This window comes from Castor canadensis, chromosome 6 (genome assembly GCF_047511655.1).
Source record: "Castor canadensis chromosome 6, mCasCan1.hap1v2, whole genome shotgun sequence".
NCBI lineage: Eukaryota > Metazoa > Chordata > Mammalia > Rodentia > Castoridae > Castor > Castor canadensis.
The window spans coordinates 44954309-44966590 of NC_133391.1; the positions used below are offsets into that span (position 1 = coordinate 44954309).

The 12282-nt window shown below is 52.7% G+C and overlaps 1 protein-coding gene across 2 annotated transcripts; it reads left to right on the plus strand.

Annotated features, from left to right (window-relative positions):
• The first annotated feature begins 2300 nt into the window (after positions 1-2300).
• Gfi1 (growth factor independent 1 transcriptional repressor) lies at positions 2301-9688 on the plus strand. 2 transcript variants are annotated; one of them, XM_074076473.1, is made up of 7 exons: positions 2301-2932; positions 3075-3259; positions 3503-3685; positions 5224-5711; positions 5833-5970; positions 6961-7126; positions 9351-9688. In XM_074076473.1, the coding sequence occupies exons 2-7, from the start codon at positions 3145-3147 to the stop codon at positions 9527-9529; spliced, it is 1269 nt and encodes a 422-aa protein (XP_073932574.1). In that variant the 5' UTR covers positions 2301-2932; positions 3075-3144; the 3' UTR covers positions 9530-9688. The 2 variants fall into 2 exon arrangements, with proteins under 2 accessions (XP_073932574.1, XP_020015133.1); XM_020159544.2 differs by lacking the exon at positions 2301-2932 and having other exon boundaries at positions 3038-3259.
• Positions 9689-12282: the final 2594 nt, after the last annotated feature.

Genomic DNA, 12282 nt, shown 5'->3' on the forward strand with positions numbered 1-12282 from the left:
TCCGCCGGGGGCTCGGCGCTCGCCCACCTCTTCCAAATTTAACTATTACCTAAATCCGAAGGGAAATGAGCAAACCTCTCGGATTGGGTGTCAAGGTATTTTCAGCCTCGTTGGGCGTATTTATCCCGAAGTGTTTCCACAACAAGCTATTTCGGGGCCGCGGGGCAGGTTTCGCTCTGCGGACGCCGTGGCCACTAGCCGGGCTCCAGGCCGGCGACACCACGGGCGGGTGATTCACGGCCCCATCCGGGGACGGCGCAGCCCAAGCAGGCGTGGAGCTGTGGGGTGCCCACGCCAGAGGGGCTGGGAGGCCTCCTCCGAACGGAGCACCCCCACCCTCGCCGCTCCAGTCAATCTGTGTCCTGAATCTGTGACTTCTTCTCGCTGCGGAAGTCTTCCCCGGAGCCAAGAATAGTTCAATTTTCTTTCTAGCCATTTTTAATGTCTGGCTGTCCAGACTTCTGGGTTCCCCATCGATGGCCCCGCCGTCCCACACAGAAGACATAGGGAGGGCTGTGAATGGGTGTCTTGCAAGCCGCCTGGAAAGACCCGGCCCCCTGGCCGCCTCCTGACCACTTGCGCAAAGGAGGAGCGCGCCCCGCCGCCCCACTGGGGGATGGGGAATAGGTCTGAGAGGGCTAGCGAGCTACTCAGTAACGCTCAGGAAGTGAAGCTTGTGGTTTGGGGGGCTGAGCTCGGAAGGAGATTAAAAAAAAGAAAGAGAGAGAGATCGGTCTCTCCCGAAAGCAAGATTCCGTTTGAAAACTCTCGGGAGTGCGGTGCCCGCGCCTTGACCTCGCAGGTAGGTTTGTTGAGCCTCTCCTGCGCCCCCTGTCCTAGCGGGGGCGACCGCGAAGACTGGCAGCGCACTGATACTGCGGGGGCGTCCAAAGGGCGCAGGCGGGTTCCCACCTGCTGCTCTGCTGGAGTCGTGAAAGCGCGGGCCGCTAGGTTCCGGCGGGACCTGGGTAGTGGGGCTGGAAATTTGGAGCAGGGAACACGCGCCAAGGGTTTGGTGTCTCGGGGAGTGGGATCCACCAGGAAGGAAACTTCTAGGGTGGCAGGGGCAGCTGGGCTCCCGAGACTGCCCCCTGAGCGCCTCCAGCTCCCGCCTTCCCGGCTCAGAAATGGGGAAAGGCCCTCCGGCAGGCGTGCGAGGAGGGTCCGCCCCGCCCCCTGTACGCCAGCTGCAGCGCGAGGTCGCCTTCCCACTCGCTCAGCCCTACTAACCGCCCTCCCTCCTCCCAGCAGCCAGTAAAGCCAGCCAGGGTGCGAGAGAGGTTTGTGCCCTGAGTGAAGAGGTCGCCTTTACGGCTACCAGGTCCCTCGTGGTCCCTGACAGCCCAGACCCAGCGTGTGAGCGGACAGTACTTCTGTTTCCTATCCGTGTTGCTCGCGGCTAACGCAGGTCTAAGCTGCAGCGGGATCGTTTCAATCGTTTTCCTTTCCTTCCAGATTTCATGGTTGTTTTAATAACTGGTTTTTGGCGTTTCCGGCGTCCAGTTATTCGGCCAGGGAGTGCAGGAAAAACAAGTGGCAGTGCCCCGGCCCTTAGAGCACAACTGGATGAAAGCGGGCACCCCTCAGGACATTCTACCGCGTAGATCGCGGGAAACGTCGCTGGGCGCCCCCGCGACAACTCCCAGCCGTCTTGTCTCCCAGGCCTATCCCCACTCCTCTAGGGAAGGGGACAAAATATGGCTGGGGGTGTGGGGTTAGGGGAGCGCGCCCTCGAGGGACCGAGTCTCGGATGACTTGTTTTGAGCCGGGAGCGCAGACGCACAGACTTAGGTTGGAACGCAGCGGTTCCCAACTTTGTAGTCTAAACTGCACGACGCCCGAGGAGCAGGGGTCCTGCCTGGGCCTGGAGTCCTCCTGCCCTGGTTTGTGAACTAGCCGAGGTTTCGCCGAGCTGCTATCCTTGACAAGGTTCCAGCTCGCCTGAGAGCTCGGTCCCCGTCGCCGAGGCCTGGAGAAGAAGGGAGATTCATTTACCCCAGACCTTGGCGGCGGGGTCCCGCCCCTGCGCCAGCCTGGAGCAGAGCGGGAGTCGCAGCCCCGCCTCCCCGCCGGGCTCAGGTTTCGACCCGAGATTAGGTGAACTGATTGGGGGTTAATGAGAGCGACGCCGCGGACAGCTAGCTCCCTTCTGGGCTCACTTCCCAACCTCGGCTTTCTTGTCCCCTAAGCCGTCGGTGCTCCACGGACTCAGGCACTGCGCATTTCCCAGTCGGCGGGCACGGTTCAGACTCCACTTTCCTAGGACAAGATTTTTGGTGAGCCAAACAGAAAGGGCTTTTTTTCTAGGGACTGGTTTCCTAGGTTAGGCTTTTTGGATCTTGGGTGTCTCGCTGCGGTCGCAGCCATGGCCGGTGCCCGCTTTACCCCTGGTTTCGAGGCCAACTTTTTCCTGTAGAGATCACGAGTGAGGAGCGAGTTTCTCCCGGGGCAGGGGTTGGTCATTTACCGCCATCCGTCCCACTTTCCAGATCCTCTGCCTTCCCGCCTGGGGGGGAGCCTTTGCCGCACCCAGTCCCTCTGCTACTGTCCCTGTTCCCACCCCAGTCCCCTCTGTCAGCCTTGCCTAGAGCTCTGCGCCCCCGCCCCTCTTTCATTTCAGTTTGAGGTCTTGGCTCTTTGCCCCTTCCGGGTCCCTACCAAAGACGCATCTTGGGCCGCTAAACAGTTCCGCGCGTCCCAGTCCCAAAGCCGAACCTAGGCAGTGACTGGTGGAGTTGGGATAACGGAACTGCTGAGGACTATGCTCCCTGAAGAGAGTGAGCAGCGAGCTTTCCTAGGGAACTAGAGGGTCCTGAGCGGTGGAGGGGAGAGGAAAGAAGCCTGAACCAGAGTCCAGGGACTGGTTTTACCACCGAGTTGTGTCAGTAGCGGCGGAGGACAGGACTCGCGCCACCTGTGCGAGTGCCACCTGGTGAGCGCGGTGCCTGGGGGCCAAGCCCCTCCTCCCCGGGCCTTCGCTCCTCCCTGGCGCGCGCTCTCCCTCCGCCCGGGTGCCCAGTCTCCGGCCCAAGGGAGCTGACCGGCGTTTCCACCCGATTCTCCCCTCCTGTCAGCACTTGAAGTGAGCGTGAGCTGACAGCGGCTCTAGGAATCCTTGCGGAGCGGGGAAAGCGGCGGGCCACCATGCCGCGTTCTTTCCTAGTCAAGAGCAAGAAGGCTCACAGCTACCACCAACCGCGCTCCCCGGGACCAGACTACTCGCTCCGTTTGGAGACTGTACCGGCGCCCGGCAGAGCAGGTGCGAGGCGCGCGGGGGCCAAGCGGGTCTGCCCGGGGGACGCCGACTCTGAGCCCAGCCGCATCATTCCCCAGGAACAGGGGGAGGCGGCCCCAACGCCCCCGATGCTGCCTTTGTTTCCTAGGGTCCCTGTTCCTCCTGACCTTGTCGTCTAGGGGCCACGATCGGGGGAGGGGGTCGCACTTCAGAACCCTCAGGCTCAACGGGGCTCGGCCTGACTTCTGTCCTGACTTCTGTATGCAGACAGCACTTTGAGTGCAGGCGACCCGAAGGCAGAACCCCCGGACCGTTTGTCTCCAGAGTCTCAGCTGACGGAGGCTCCAGACAGAGCGTCCGCGTCCCCGGACAGCTGCGAGGGCAGTGTCTGCGATCGGAGCTCGGAATTCGAGGACTTCTGGAGGCCTCCTTCTCCCTCCGTGTCTCCAGGTAGGGACCTGTTGGGAGGTGTTGTGGTCGGCTCCCCAGGGACCCCGCAGCGCGGAAGGAAACTAGCCCGACCTTAGGCGCAGAAATGCTGAGTGTAGGAGTCTCAACCCCGAGGTGGACCTTGTTTTTTTTTTGCGGGGAGGAGGGGGGAATGGGGCCCAGCGGCAACCGGCTCCTCTGGGGCTAAGACAGCTTGTGCCTTTCATGGCGGGCATGGCTGTTCGTCCCTTACATTCGTTTGCGTGGAGCTGGTCTGTGAGAGAAAACAAAGCAGTCGGCTCTACTGGCAGCCACGCTGACGTTTCGTTTTCTGACCAAAGTTGGTTGTTTAGAAAGAATTAGGGCTCTAGAATCCAGACCCCCACGGCTCACCCCGCGGACCTGAAACGAAGGGACACCTGGGTAGTCAGAGCCCTCCAGAACCCGACGCCCAGCAGGAAAGGGGCTAGTGAGAAGAATCTCAGCACAGAACATTTTTTGTTCTGCCAAGATGGCCCAGGCTGGGGACCAGCCTGTTGGGTTTCATTTCCAGCAAGCAATCGAGCTTCCTGCAAAGCAAGTGACTGTACGGTGGGTGGGGGCTTCTTAGCCCAGGCAACAGTAAGAAAGGAGCAGGCTAGCCCGGTCCTGTCAAGGACTGGTTATTTCAGATTACACTTGCTGACACCCCTTGCCTCCCCCCCACTCCCCCCCCCGGCCCGCCACAATCCCACACTCAGTGACCCTACTAGAGCCGCAGCTCCAGCGAGCGTGTCTGGGAGCCCGCGGTGGAGGCTCTTCCTGGCTGTGTATGACCCACCCCTGACAGAAACTCGGGGTGCAGGAGCATGCGGGCATCTGCGTAAACACACTAGTAAATACTTTTGCGCTCCAATTCGTTGGACATCCGATTTTAACAAAATTCCCGGAGGGTGGTGCAGCAGGCCTAGGATTCAAAAAAACTATCCTGAAGGTGGATGCTCAACTGTACTAATTTTAAACCAGTTCTCTAAGGAATTCGTTTTCCCGTATCGAGCGCTTAACAGGAATGGGAATTGGGAGTTTTGGGCGCCCCTTGGCTCCCTGCACCAGGCACTTAACTTTGAGGAACCTTAACGCCTTTCGGCTTTGTCAGATCTCATTTTATCGGCCCTCCCCCTCCTTCATCTTGGATTCTGGGAAGAAAAAAGATTGCGTGGAAACACAGAGGTGCTTGGAGCAGGCCGGCGCTAGTGGCTGGACCCTCTTGCCCACAAGCGCCGACTGGGGCTCAGAGCTTTTATGGACGCGCTTCTCGCTGTAAGACGACCTAGTGCCGGGGGACTGGCCAAAAATGACCTTCCTAAAGCCGGGCGCTTCCTCTGCTCTCGAGCTCCTCACCCGACGTCATTTAGCATCAGACTGCTGCACTACCACTGGCACCTAGCTCGGTCCCTGCGTACCCAGCGTTCTAACGAGGCTGTGCGCCCAGCAGTAGCGAGCGCACAGCGTGGGCAATCGCCTCTCGGCCCTGCCCCGCAGCCTTAAACCTGACCCCACGTCCTCTTGTGCCTCCACAGCCTCGGAGAAGTCGATGTGCCAGTCCCCAGATGAAGCCCAGCTCTTCCCCCTGCCTTTCAAGCCGTACTCTTGGAGTGGCCTGGCGGGTTCTGACCTGAGGCACCTGGTGCAGAGCTATCGGCCGTGCGCGGCCCTGGAGCGCAGGGCGGGCCTGGGCCTCTTCTGCGAGCGCACCCCAGAGCCTGGCCACCCGGCCGCGCTCTATGGCCCAGAGAGGGCTGCGGGCGGCGCTGGGGTCGGGTCCCCAGGGAACTGCAGCGCAGGAGGCGGCGCCGGAGGCGGCACAGGCCTGGGGCTCTACGGTGACTTTGGTCCTGCAGCGGCGGGGCTGTACGAGCGGCAGACGGCAGCGGCTGGCCGACTGTACCCAGAACGCGGCCACGAGCTACACGTGGACAAGGGCGCTGGCGTCAAGGTGGAGTCGGAGCTGCTGTGCACCCGCCTACTCCTGGGCGGCGGCTCCTACAAGTGCATTAAGTGCAGCAAGGTGAGGCTCCTGTGCGCCCAGCCTGGTCAGCCCCGCGCCTGCGTCCCTGGCCCTCCTCCCGCCAGCGCCCGCACCCCGCGGCCCCTCTCAGCGGCCTTCTCCCCGGCCCCACCCGCCTCAGGTGTTCTCCACGCCGCATGGGCTCGAGGTGCACGTGCGCAGGTCCCACAGCGGCACGAGACCCTTTGCCTGCGAGATGTGCGGCAAGACCTTCGGGCACGCGGTGAGCCTGGAGCAGCACAAAGCCGTGCACTCGCAGGTAAGAGCGGGGCGCGCGGCCGCCCACCTCCCTGCCCAGGTTTTCGCCCTGGGGACCTTCTGAGCGTCCTGCCCTCCACGTAGCACCAACATCTGTCAGCCTACTAGTTTTCTCCCCCACTGCCTCCAGACTCCTCAGCTCCCCTCACCCTGGTGTAGGCGCGGAGGGAAAGGCGCTGGTAGCCGGCTCAGGCCTTGAGGCAGCTTTAGACTGTGTTGTCACTTCATGGGGAGCGTCTAGCGTGTGAGCTCCATCATTCTTTTGGGTTTGAAGAAGGTTTGTGTGCACTGATGCTTGCTGCCGATATATCAGGTTCATTAGCTCTGTTTCTTTGCCTGGATTCTTTTCACCAAATGGTTGTCACTTAATCTGCATTGACCCTTCCCGCCTGAAAAGGGGGAAGATCTCAGCTCTTTTGAGCATCCAGTAGCACAACTATCCTGCTATTCTTTCATTCATTCATTGTTGCCTGACTTTCAGATGCCAAGTACTTGAGAATCCTATAGCATACCAGGTTCTTGACAGGATGTCTGCATGGAGATTGCAGTTTAGCCAAGAGAAAAAGAGGGTAGATAAGCAAACAAATACACAAATAACTGTGACAGGAGAATGCTTATTTACAAAGATTTATTAGCTTAAAAGAACATCAACCCACCTCCTCTGACACCCACAGTACCTAAGGGATTGGGGGCATTTAAGTGGCTGAGATCTAAGCCTCTGGTTGAGAAGGGTGGAGAAGTGTGTGTAAATGGGTGTCAAAAATGCAAGGTGGAAAGTTTCTACCATGGGGTGTGGAGGGTTGTGGCTGAAAAGTGTTTTGGTGGGAAAAGTGTTAAATGAGAGAGAGGAGAGCTTGCAGATTGGAAGTCAATGGAGGGAGGAAGGCTATACAGAAAGGGAGGTCTGGCTGTGGGAGTTCAGGGTCAGATTAGTGGTGAGCAGGTGGCACCTAGGTGACTGCAGAAGGAGTGCTGATCTTTCTTTCTGCAGGAACGTAGCTTTGACTGTAAGATCTGTGGCAAGAGCTTCAAGAGGTCATCCACGCTATCCACACACCTGCTCATTCACTCAGACACCCGGCCCTATCCCTGTCAGTACTGTGGCAAGAGGTTCCACCAGAAGTCAGACATGAAGAAACACACCTTCATTCACACAGGTGAGCTGAAGGTCCTCAGCTTGTAGGAAACACCCTGAGGCCAACATAACTTATCTGCCCTGATATCCTAGCCTCAGTGAGTGGTAGAGTAGGCTTTCCAGATGGAGTTAATCACTGCATGTGTTAAAATAGAGCCTTTTACTCTCATTCACAAATGCGGTTCTCTCCAGAGGGACTTCAATTCTGGGTTTTGTCTAAAGGACCAGCAGGCCAGCTTGCATGTTCTCTATCCTTAGAAAGAATATTTTCCTCTAGTTTAGCAGCTGTTCCAACTGTTGCCTGCTCTGGGTCCTCCTGGAGTGTTGCTGAGAACTTTCTGCAGGACTCCAACCCAGCCTTTTGAGGGAGGAACTTGTGGCCTTTCTGCCATAGTTTTAGGAGTCTGAGAACTTACTTGTAGAGGAAAAATAATGGCAAATATCACTAAGGTCTCTGCTAAGCACTTTTTAAGTGCATCATCTCAGCTTCTGCTCACTACTTCAATAGACAGAAACTATTCCTTAGCCCCATTTTAGAGATAAGGAAAGTGAGGCATAGAAGGATTGAGTAACCTGTTCAAGTTTACACTGATAAACTTGGCTGGGCCAGGGCTCAAATTCAGGTCCGTCTGACCTCTCAGATATCTATGCTCTTGACCTGTTTATTACTATACTTTCAGAGTCATGGGAGTTGATGGATACAGAAAACTTGTCTTTGCTTTTTGCCCTTTTCAAAATATCAACAATTTGATGCTTTAATACTGATAATTCCTACCTATTATAATTCTCTATAATTTACAAAGCCTTTCAAAGCTGTCATTTCATTTGATCCTTCCTACACCCCATAAAGTAAAATGAGCTCCTCTTATCCTCCAGAAACTCAGAGACACTGAATAACTTACCTAGAGTCAGGCTGTGTGAATCATGGAGTCATCGAATGGTCTGCTTCCAATCCTGGACTCTTAGCACTTTAAGTGCAGTGGGGAGGAGGTTGAATGCCAGACGTTCACAGACTAAAGTGATTTTCTTGCCTTCAAGAGACTCTCTCTCTTTATAGTCAGCAAGACAGTTACGTGAGACCCAGAATTTCTGCCAGTTTTACTGTAGAATATAAATAGTCATTTAAAACAAATCACGGTGTGTTCGAAACACCTACCAACATTTGTAAATATGCTTGGACAGTATAGATGTTTGCATCAGAAACTTAGAAAAATGCTATTTTAATTATGCCCCTCGCCATAAATTTCCATATAATTTACTCCTTTGAAGGAAGGGTATTCAAGCCACTTATCAAAATGCAACTAGGTTCTTGACTGAAGGAAACATTAAGCCCTAATCAAACATTTACAAACATTTATAGCTAGAAGTCATTTCTCGGATTTGTTTGGCACTAAAAGGGGATAGGATATGTTTTGTTAAGTGATTCTTTACCCAAGAAATTTGAAGCATGAAGAGAGAAGGAAATGTATCAAGAGGGACAGAGAGTTCCTCAAAAGCAAATTTTGGTCATTTTGCACTTTTTTTTGAAGGCTGAGTCCCCATGATAATGCCATGCTGGGACTATTTGGAAATTGTAGACAGCACATGAGATGGGGAAAAGACAAAACCTTTTCATGTTCTGTCACTTACTAATCTGTGGTGAAGAGTTGCCAAAGAATCTTGTGACTAACCTCAGAGAAAGTAGAACCAAGATGAAAAGGATTGGCTACCTTAAGAAATCTTGGTGGCTTAAATGTGGATTTTTTAAAATAAGAGAAATGTCTGTGCCTCAGAAACTTTCTGTAGTTCTTCAAGAGCAAGAAGGAGGACAGGTTCACCGGTCCATACAAAACCAACACCCATTTGGAAACTCAGATTTGAAAAGTTCCTCTGAATTAGAGGAGTCACATGGTTTATAGGACAGCTCCTCCCACCTCCTGTTTGAACATCTGCTTCTCAAGTCAGGGGAGTCTTCCCAGGGCGTTTTCAGCTGAGGAGCCCACATGGCCTTTGCTGTATTTCCGCTTAACAGGAAGAAGTTTGAGGCCTTTAGCTGGGAACCCCCAGTTAGAAAGTCTGCCTTCCACCTGGTACACCCATGGCTTCTTAGGACCAAGTTATAGTCTGGGAGTTAGTTCATGCTGTAACACATTACAAGTTGCTTAAATGTCTTAGATAGTGCTGCCAAGTGCATGTGGGTCACAGTGGATCCCCTCTAGCTGTATCACAGACTTGTACTTCCTCTCCTCTCCCTTCCATCCCCGCAGGTGAGAAGCCTCACAAGTGCCAGGTGTGTGGCAAAGCATTCAGCCAGAGCTCTAACCTCATCACTCACAGCCGCAAGCACACAGGTTTCAAACCCTTCGGTTGCGACCTGTGTGGGAAGGGCTTCCAAAGGAAGGTGGATCTCCGGAGGCACCGGGAAACACAGCATGGACTTAAATGAGTATCCTGGTGGGCTGCACGTGGCAGCTGTGCAACACTACTAAAGGCAGCTTCCCCACTTGCCTCCAGCTTCTTCTGACTTCTTGGGGGAGGGTTGCCCCTCCCATTCAGTGTGCAGATCCTTCCAGGGTGATCTCCCTTGCTCTTCCTGGAGTGAGCTGCCAGTGGGGATGAGGTATCTTTTCAAATTTTTACCCAGAGTAAAACCCACAGCAACTCTGGACTTTAGGCTCTACTTCTAAAGATGCAAAGTCAAGTGGGACCAGGTAAAATCTTGTACCCTACAGTCCTTCCCATTTCAACCTTGTTGCAGAAAGGAAAGTCCTTTGAGTGTCATCCTTCCTGCTGCACTCCCCCAAAATATACGAGTGAAAGATGAGGAATCACCATTTACAAGTGGACACACATGTTAATGTTTTTATTTAGAAAGAAGAGTAAGTGTTATTTTTATCTTCTTGGGAGTCTGTTGGCCTGATAACCCCTTTCTGTTCAATGCCGCCTATAAATCTTAGAGGAATCGGTTCTCCTCCTTGAGACTGGTTCAGAAACTGATTAAGGGAAGGAGCTCACTCTTGAAATCACCAAATGTACCATTCAGCCTGCCCCAGTAAGAAGCAGAAAGAATGGACTTGGTGATGAGAAGGGATCGGAGGTGTTCTGTGCAGGAGGCCCATGAGGGTTTCCTCAGAGGACGTGAAGACATGTACAGAATCACTCTTTCATTCAGCAAATGTTTATTGACTACTGGTTGCTAAATGTCATGCACCAGGTACTAGGGAACTAGAGATTAAAGTCATAGCCCCTGCCTCTCCAGAGCTAACAACTACCCCTCAAACTGTCTGGGGTCTGTTCTTTTCCTCCAAGGGAATTCTGAGAAAACAACACAGTCTTGAACCTTCCCTTCTGACCCGTTTGGATTTTATCAATCAATCAGCAAGTAACTGAGGTTATATTTAGCTTTTATTGTTAAGCTGATATTTCTAAAATGTCTGAACTGGTAGGCATGTAGGAGTGAAGACTTTGGCTTTAACTCTGGCTTTCCATGTGTACCATGTAGGGAAAAGGAGGTATTTTTACTTTGATGATGTCTGTAAATGTTTTCATATCTTTCAGAGTGCATTATGTTTGTTAGTGCATATTTATTAGAGTGATGTTTTAAGTTAATAAAGTATTAAGACTATTACAGATTGCCTGTCATTTAGGTAGGGAATTTAAGAAAGACCGTTGTTTTTCTGTGGTGAAGCTGGCACTGAAGGAAACTTGTAGTGGCGTATGAAAGAGAAGCCAACAGGCCAACATCCAAAGATAGTAAAATCCAATTGCTCTGGTTTCCTTTTATGTCTCAGAGACACTGCTTTCCTAACCGAAAAACTAGAAGGTGTTTAAAACTAAGATCCCTGATATCAGCTCTTCCTATGAGAATTTCAGTGTATTTTTAAAAAACAGGCCAGAATGCTCCTAGATAATAGAAAAATCACAGGCCTTTGGTCTAGAGACTGGAGTCTTAGTCTAGGCTCTATCACAGCTACATCATGTGCCTTGGGAAAATCCTTTGACTTCTCTCTTACCAGTTTCCTTGACCATAAAATGTAGACATGGTTCTATCATCCTAATCCAACTCTGATCACTTTATTCCATGGAGGCTGGAGAGGAGAAAAAGCATGAGTTTGCTTCACAGGTGACCAATTATAAAGCTAAAGATGCATGGAGAGCAGTGAAATGGGGATCCAGGCTATTTGTGGCTCCATTCCACCGGAATAAGAGAATGAAACCTAGTCTATATCACTACGGCCTGTGCTCCACACACTCCCAGCCAGACCTTCAGGGCACGCATGGCCCATGGTGACTACCAGGAGATCGCCTGCTTCCATTCAAATAACTTCACACATACTGATTGAATCCCCCTGTACTGATGACACTGTCTAGGTGGAGGGACCATAACACTGAGGACAATATCTTGTAGAGCTCCATTTATTTGGTCACTGCTGAATCTTCAGCCCACAGAACAGTGACTGGCACACAGAAAGTGATTGAAAATAAACTCCTGCTTCATCCTGTGGACTGGCTCTGCTCTGTACAGCACAAAAGGAAGAGAAATTGCTTAAGTACACAGAAAACAGAGGAACATGGAACTTTTTCCCCCGTTGCAGTACTGGGGATGGAACCCAGTACTCTACTGCTGAGCCACACCTCCAGTCTAAGACTTTCTGAGTTAGTGATTCAGGGACTCTGATGCTGCCTTTCTCATATCCCTCCAAATCTTGGTCCTTGAGTGTCCTCCTTCAGTTTCCAAAACCATGTCTTTCCAGGTCAGTTTAGTCTCGTCCAGAATTTAAATTTGCTTACTCTGTAATGCAATTTAAGATCATTTTTCAGAACGAAGGCTGAGGAACAGTAGCAGCATCCAATAACCACATCACAGTGTGGTGGGAGGCAAACTTCCCAGTGAATAAAGATGACAAAACATCCTTCCCACAAAAGTCTCCATGCGTACTGGTTGGTTATTTCCAACCTGGGTAACAAATTGTAGCCAGGCATGGTGGCTTATGCCTGTAAGCTTAGCTGCTTGGGAGGCAGAGATTGGGAGTTTCAACAGGGATAAAAAGTTCAAGAGACCCCATCTCAACCAACAAAAACTGGGCATGGTGGCTCTCACCTGTTATCCCAATTACACAGGAAGTGTAAATAGGGGAATTGAAGGCCAGGCCAGCCTAGGCATAAATGCTGAGACCCTATCTAAAAAATAACAAAGCC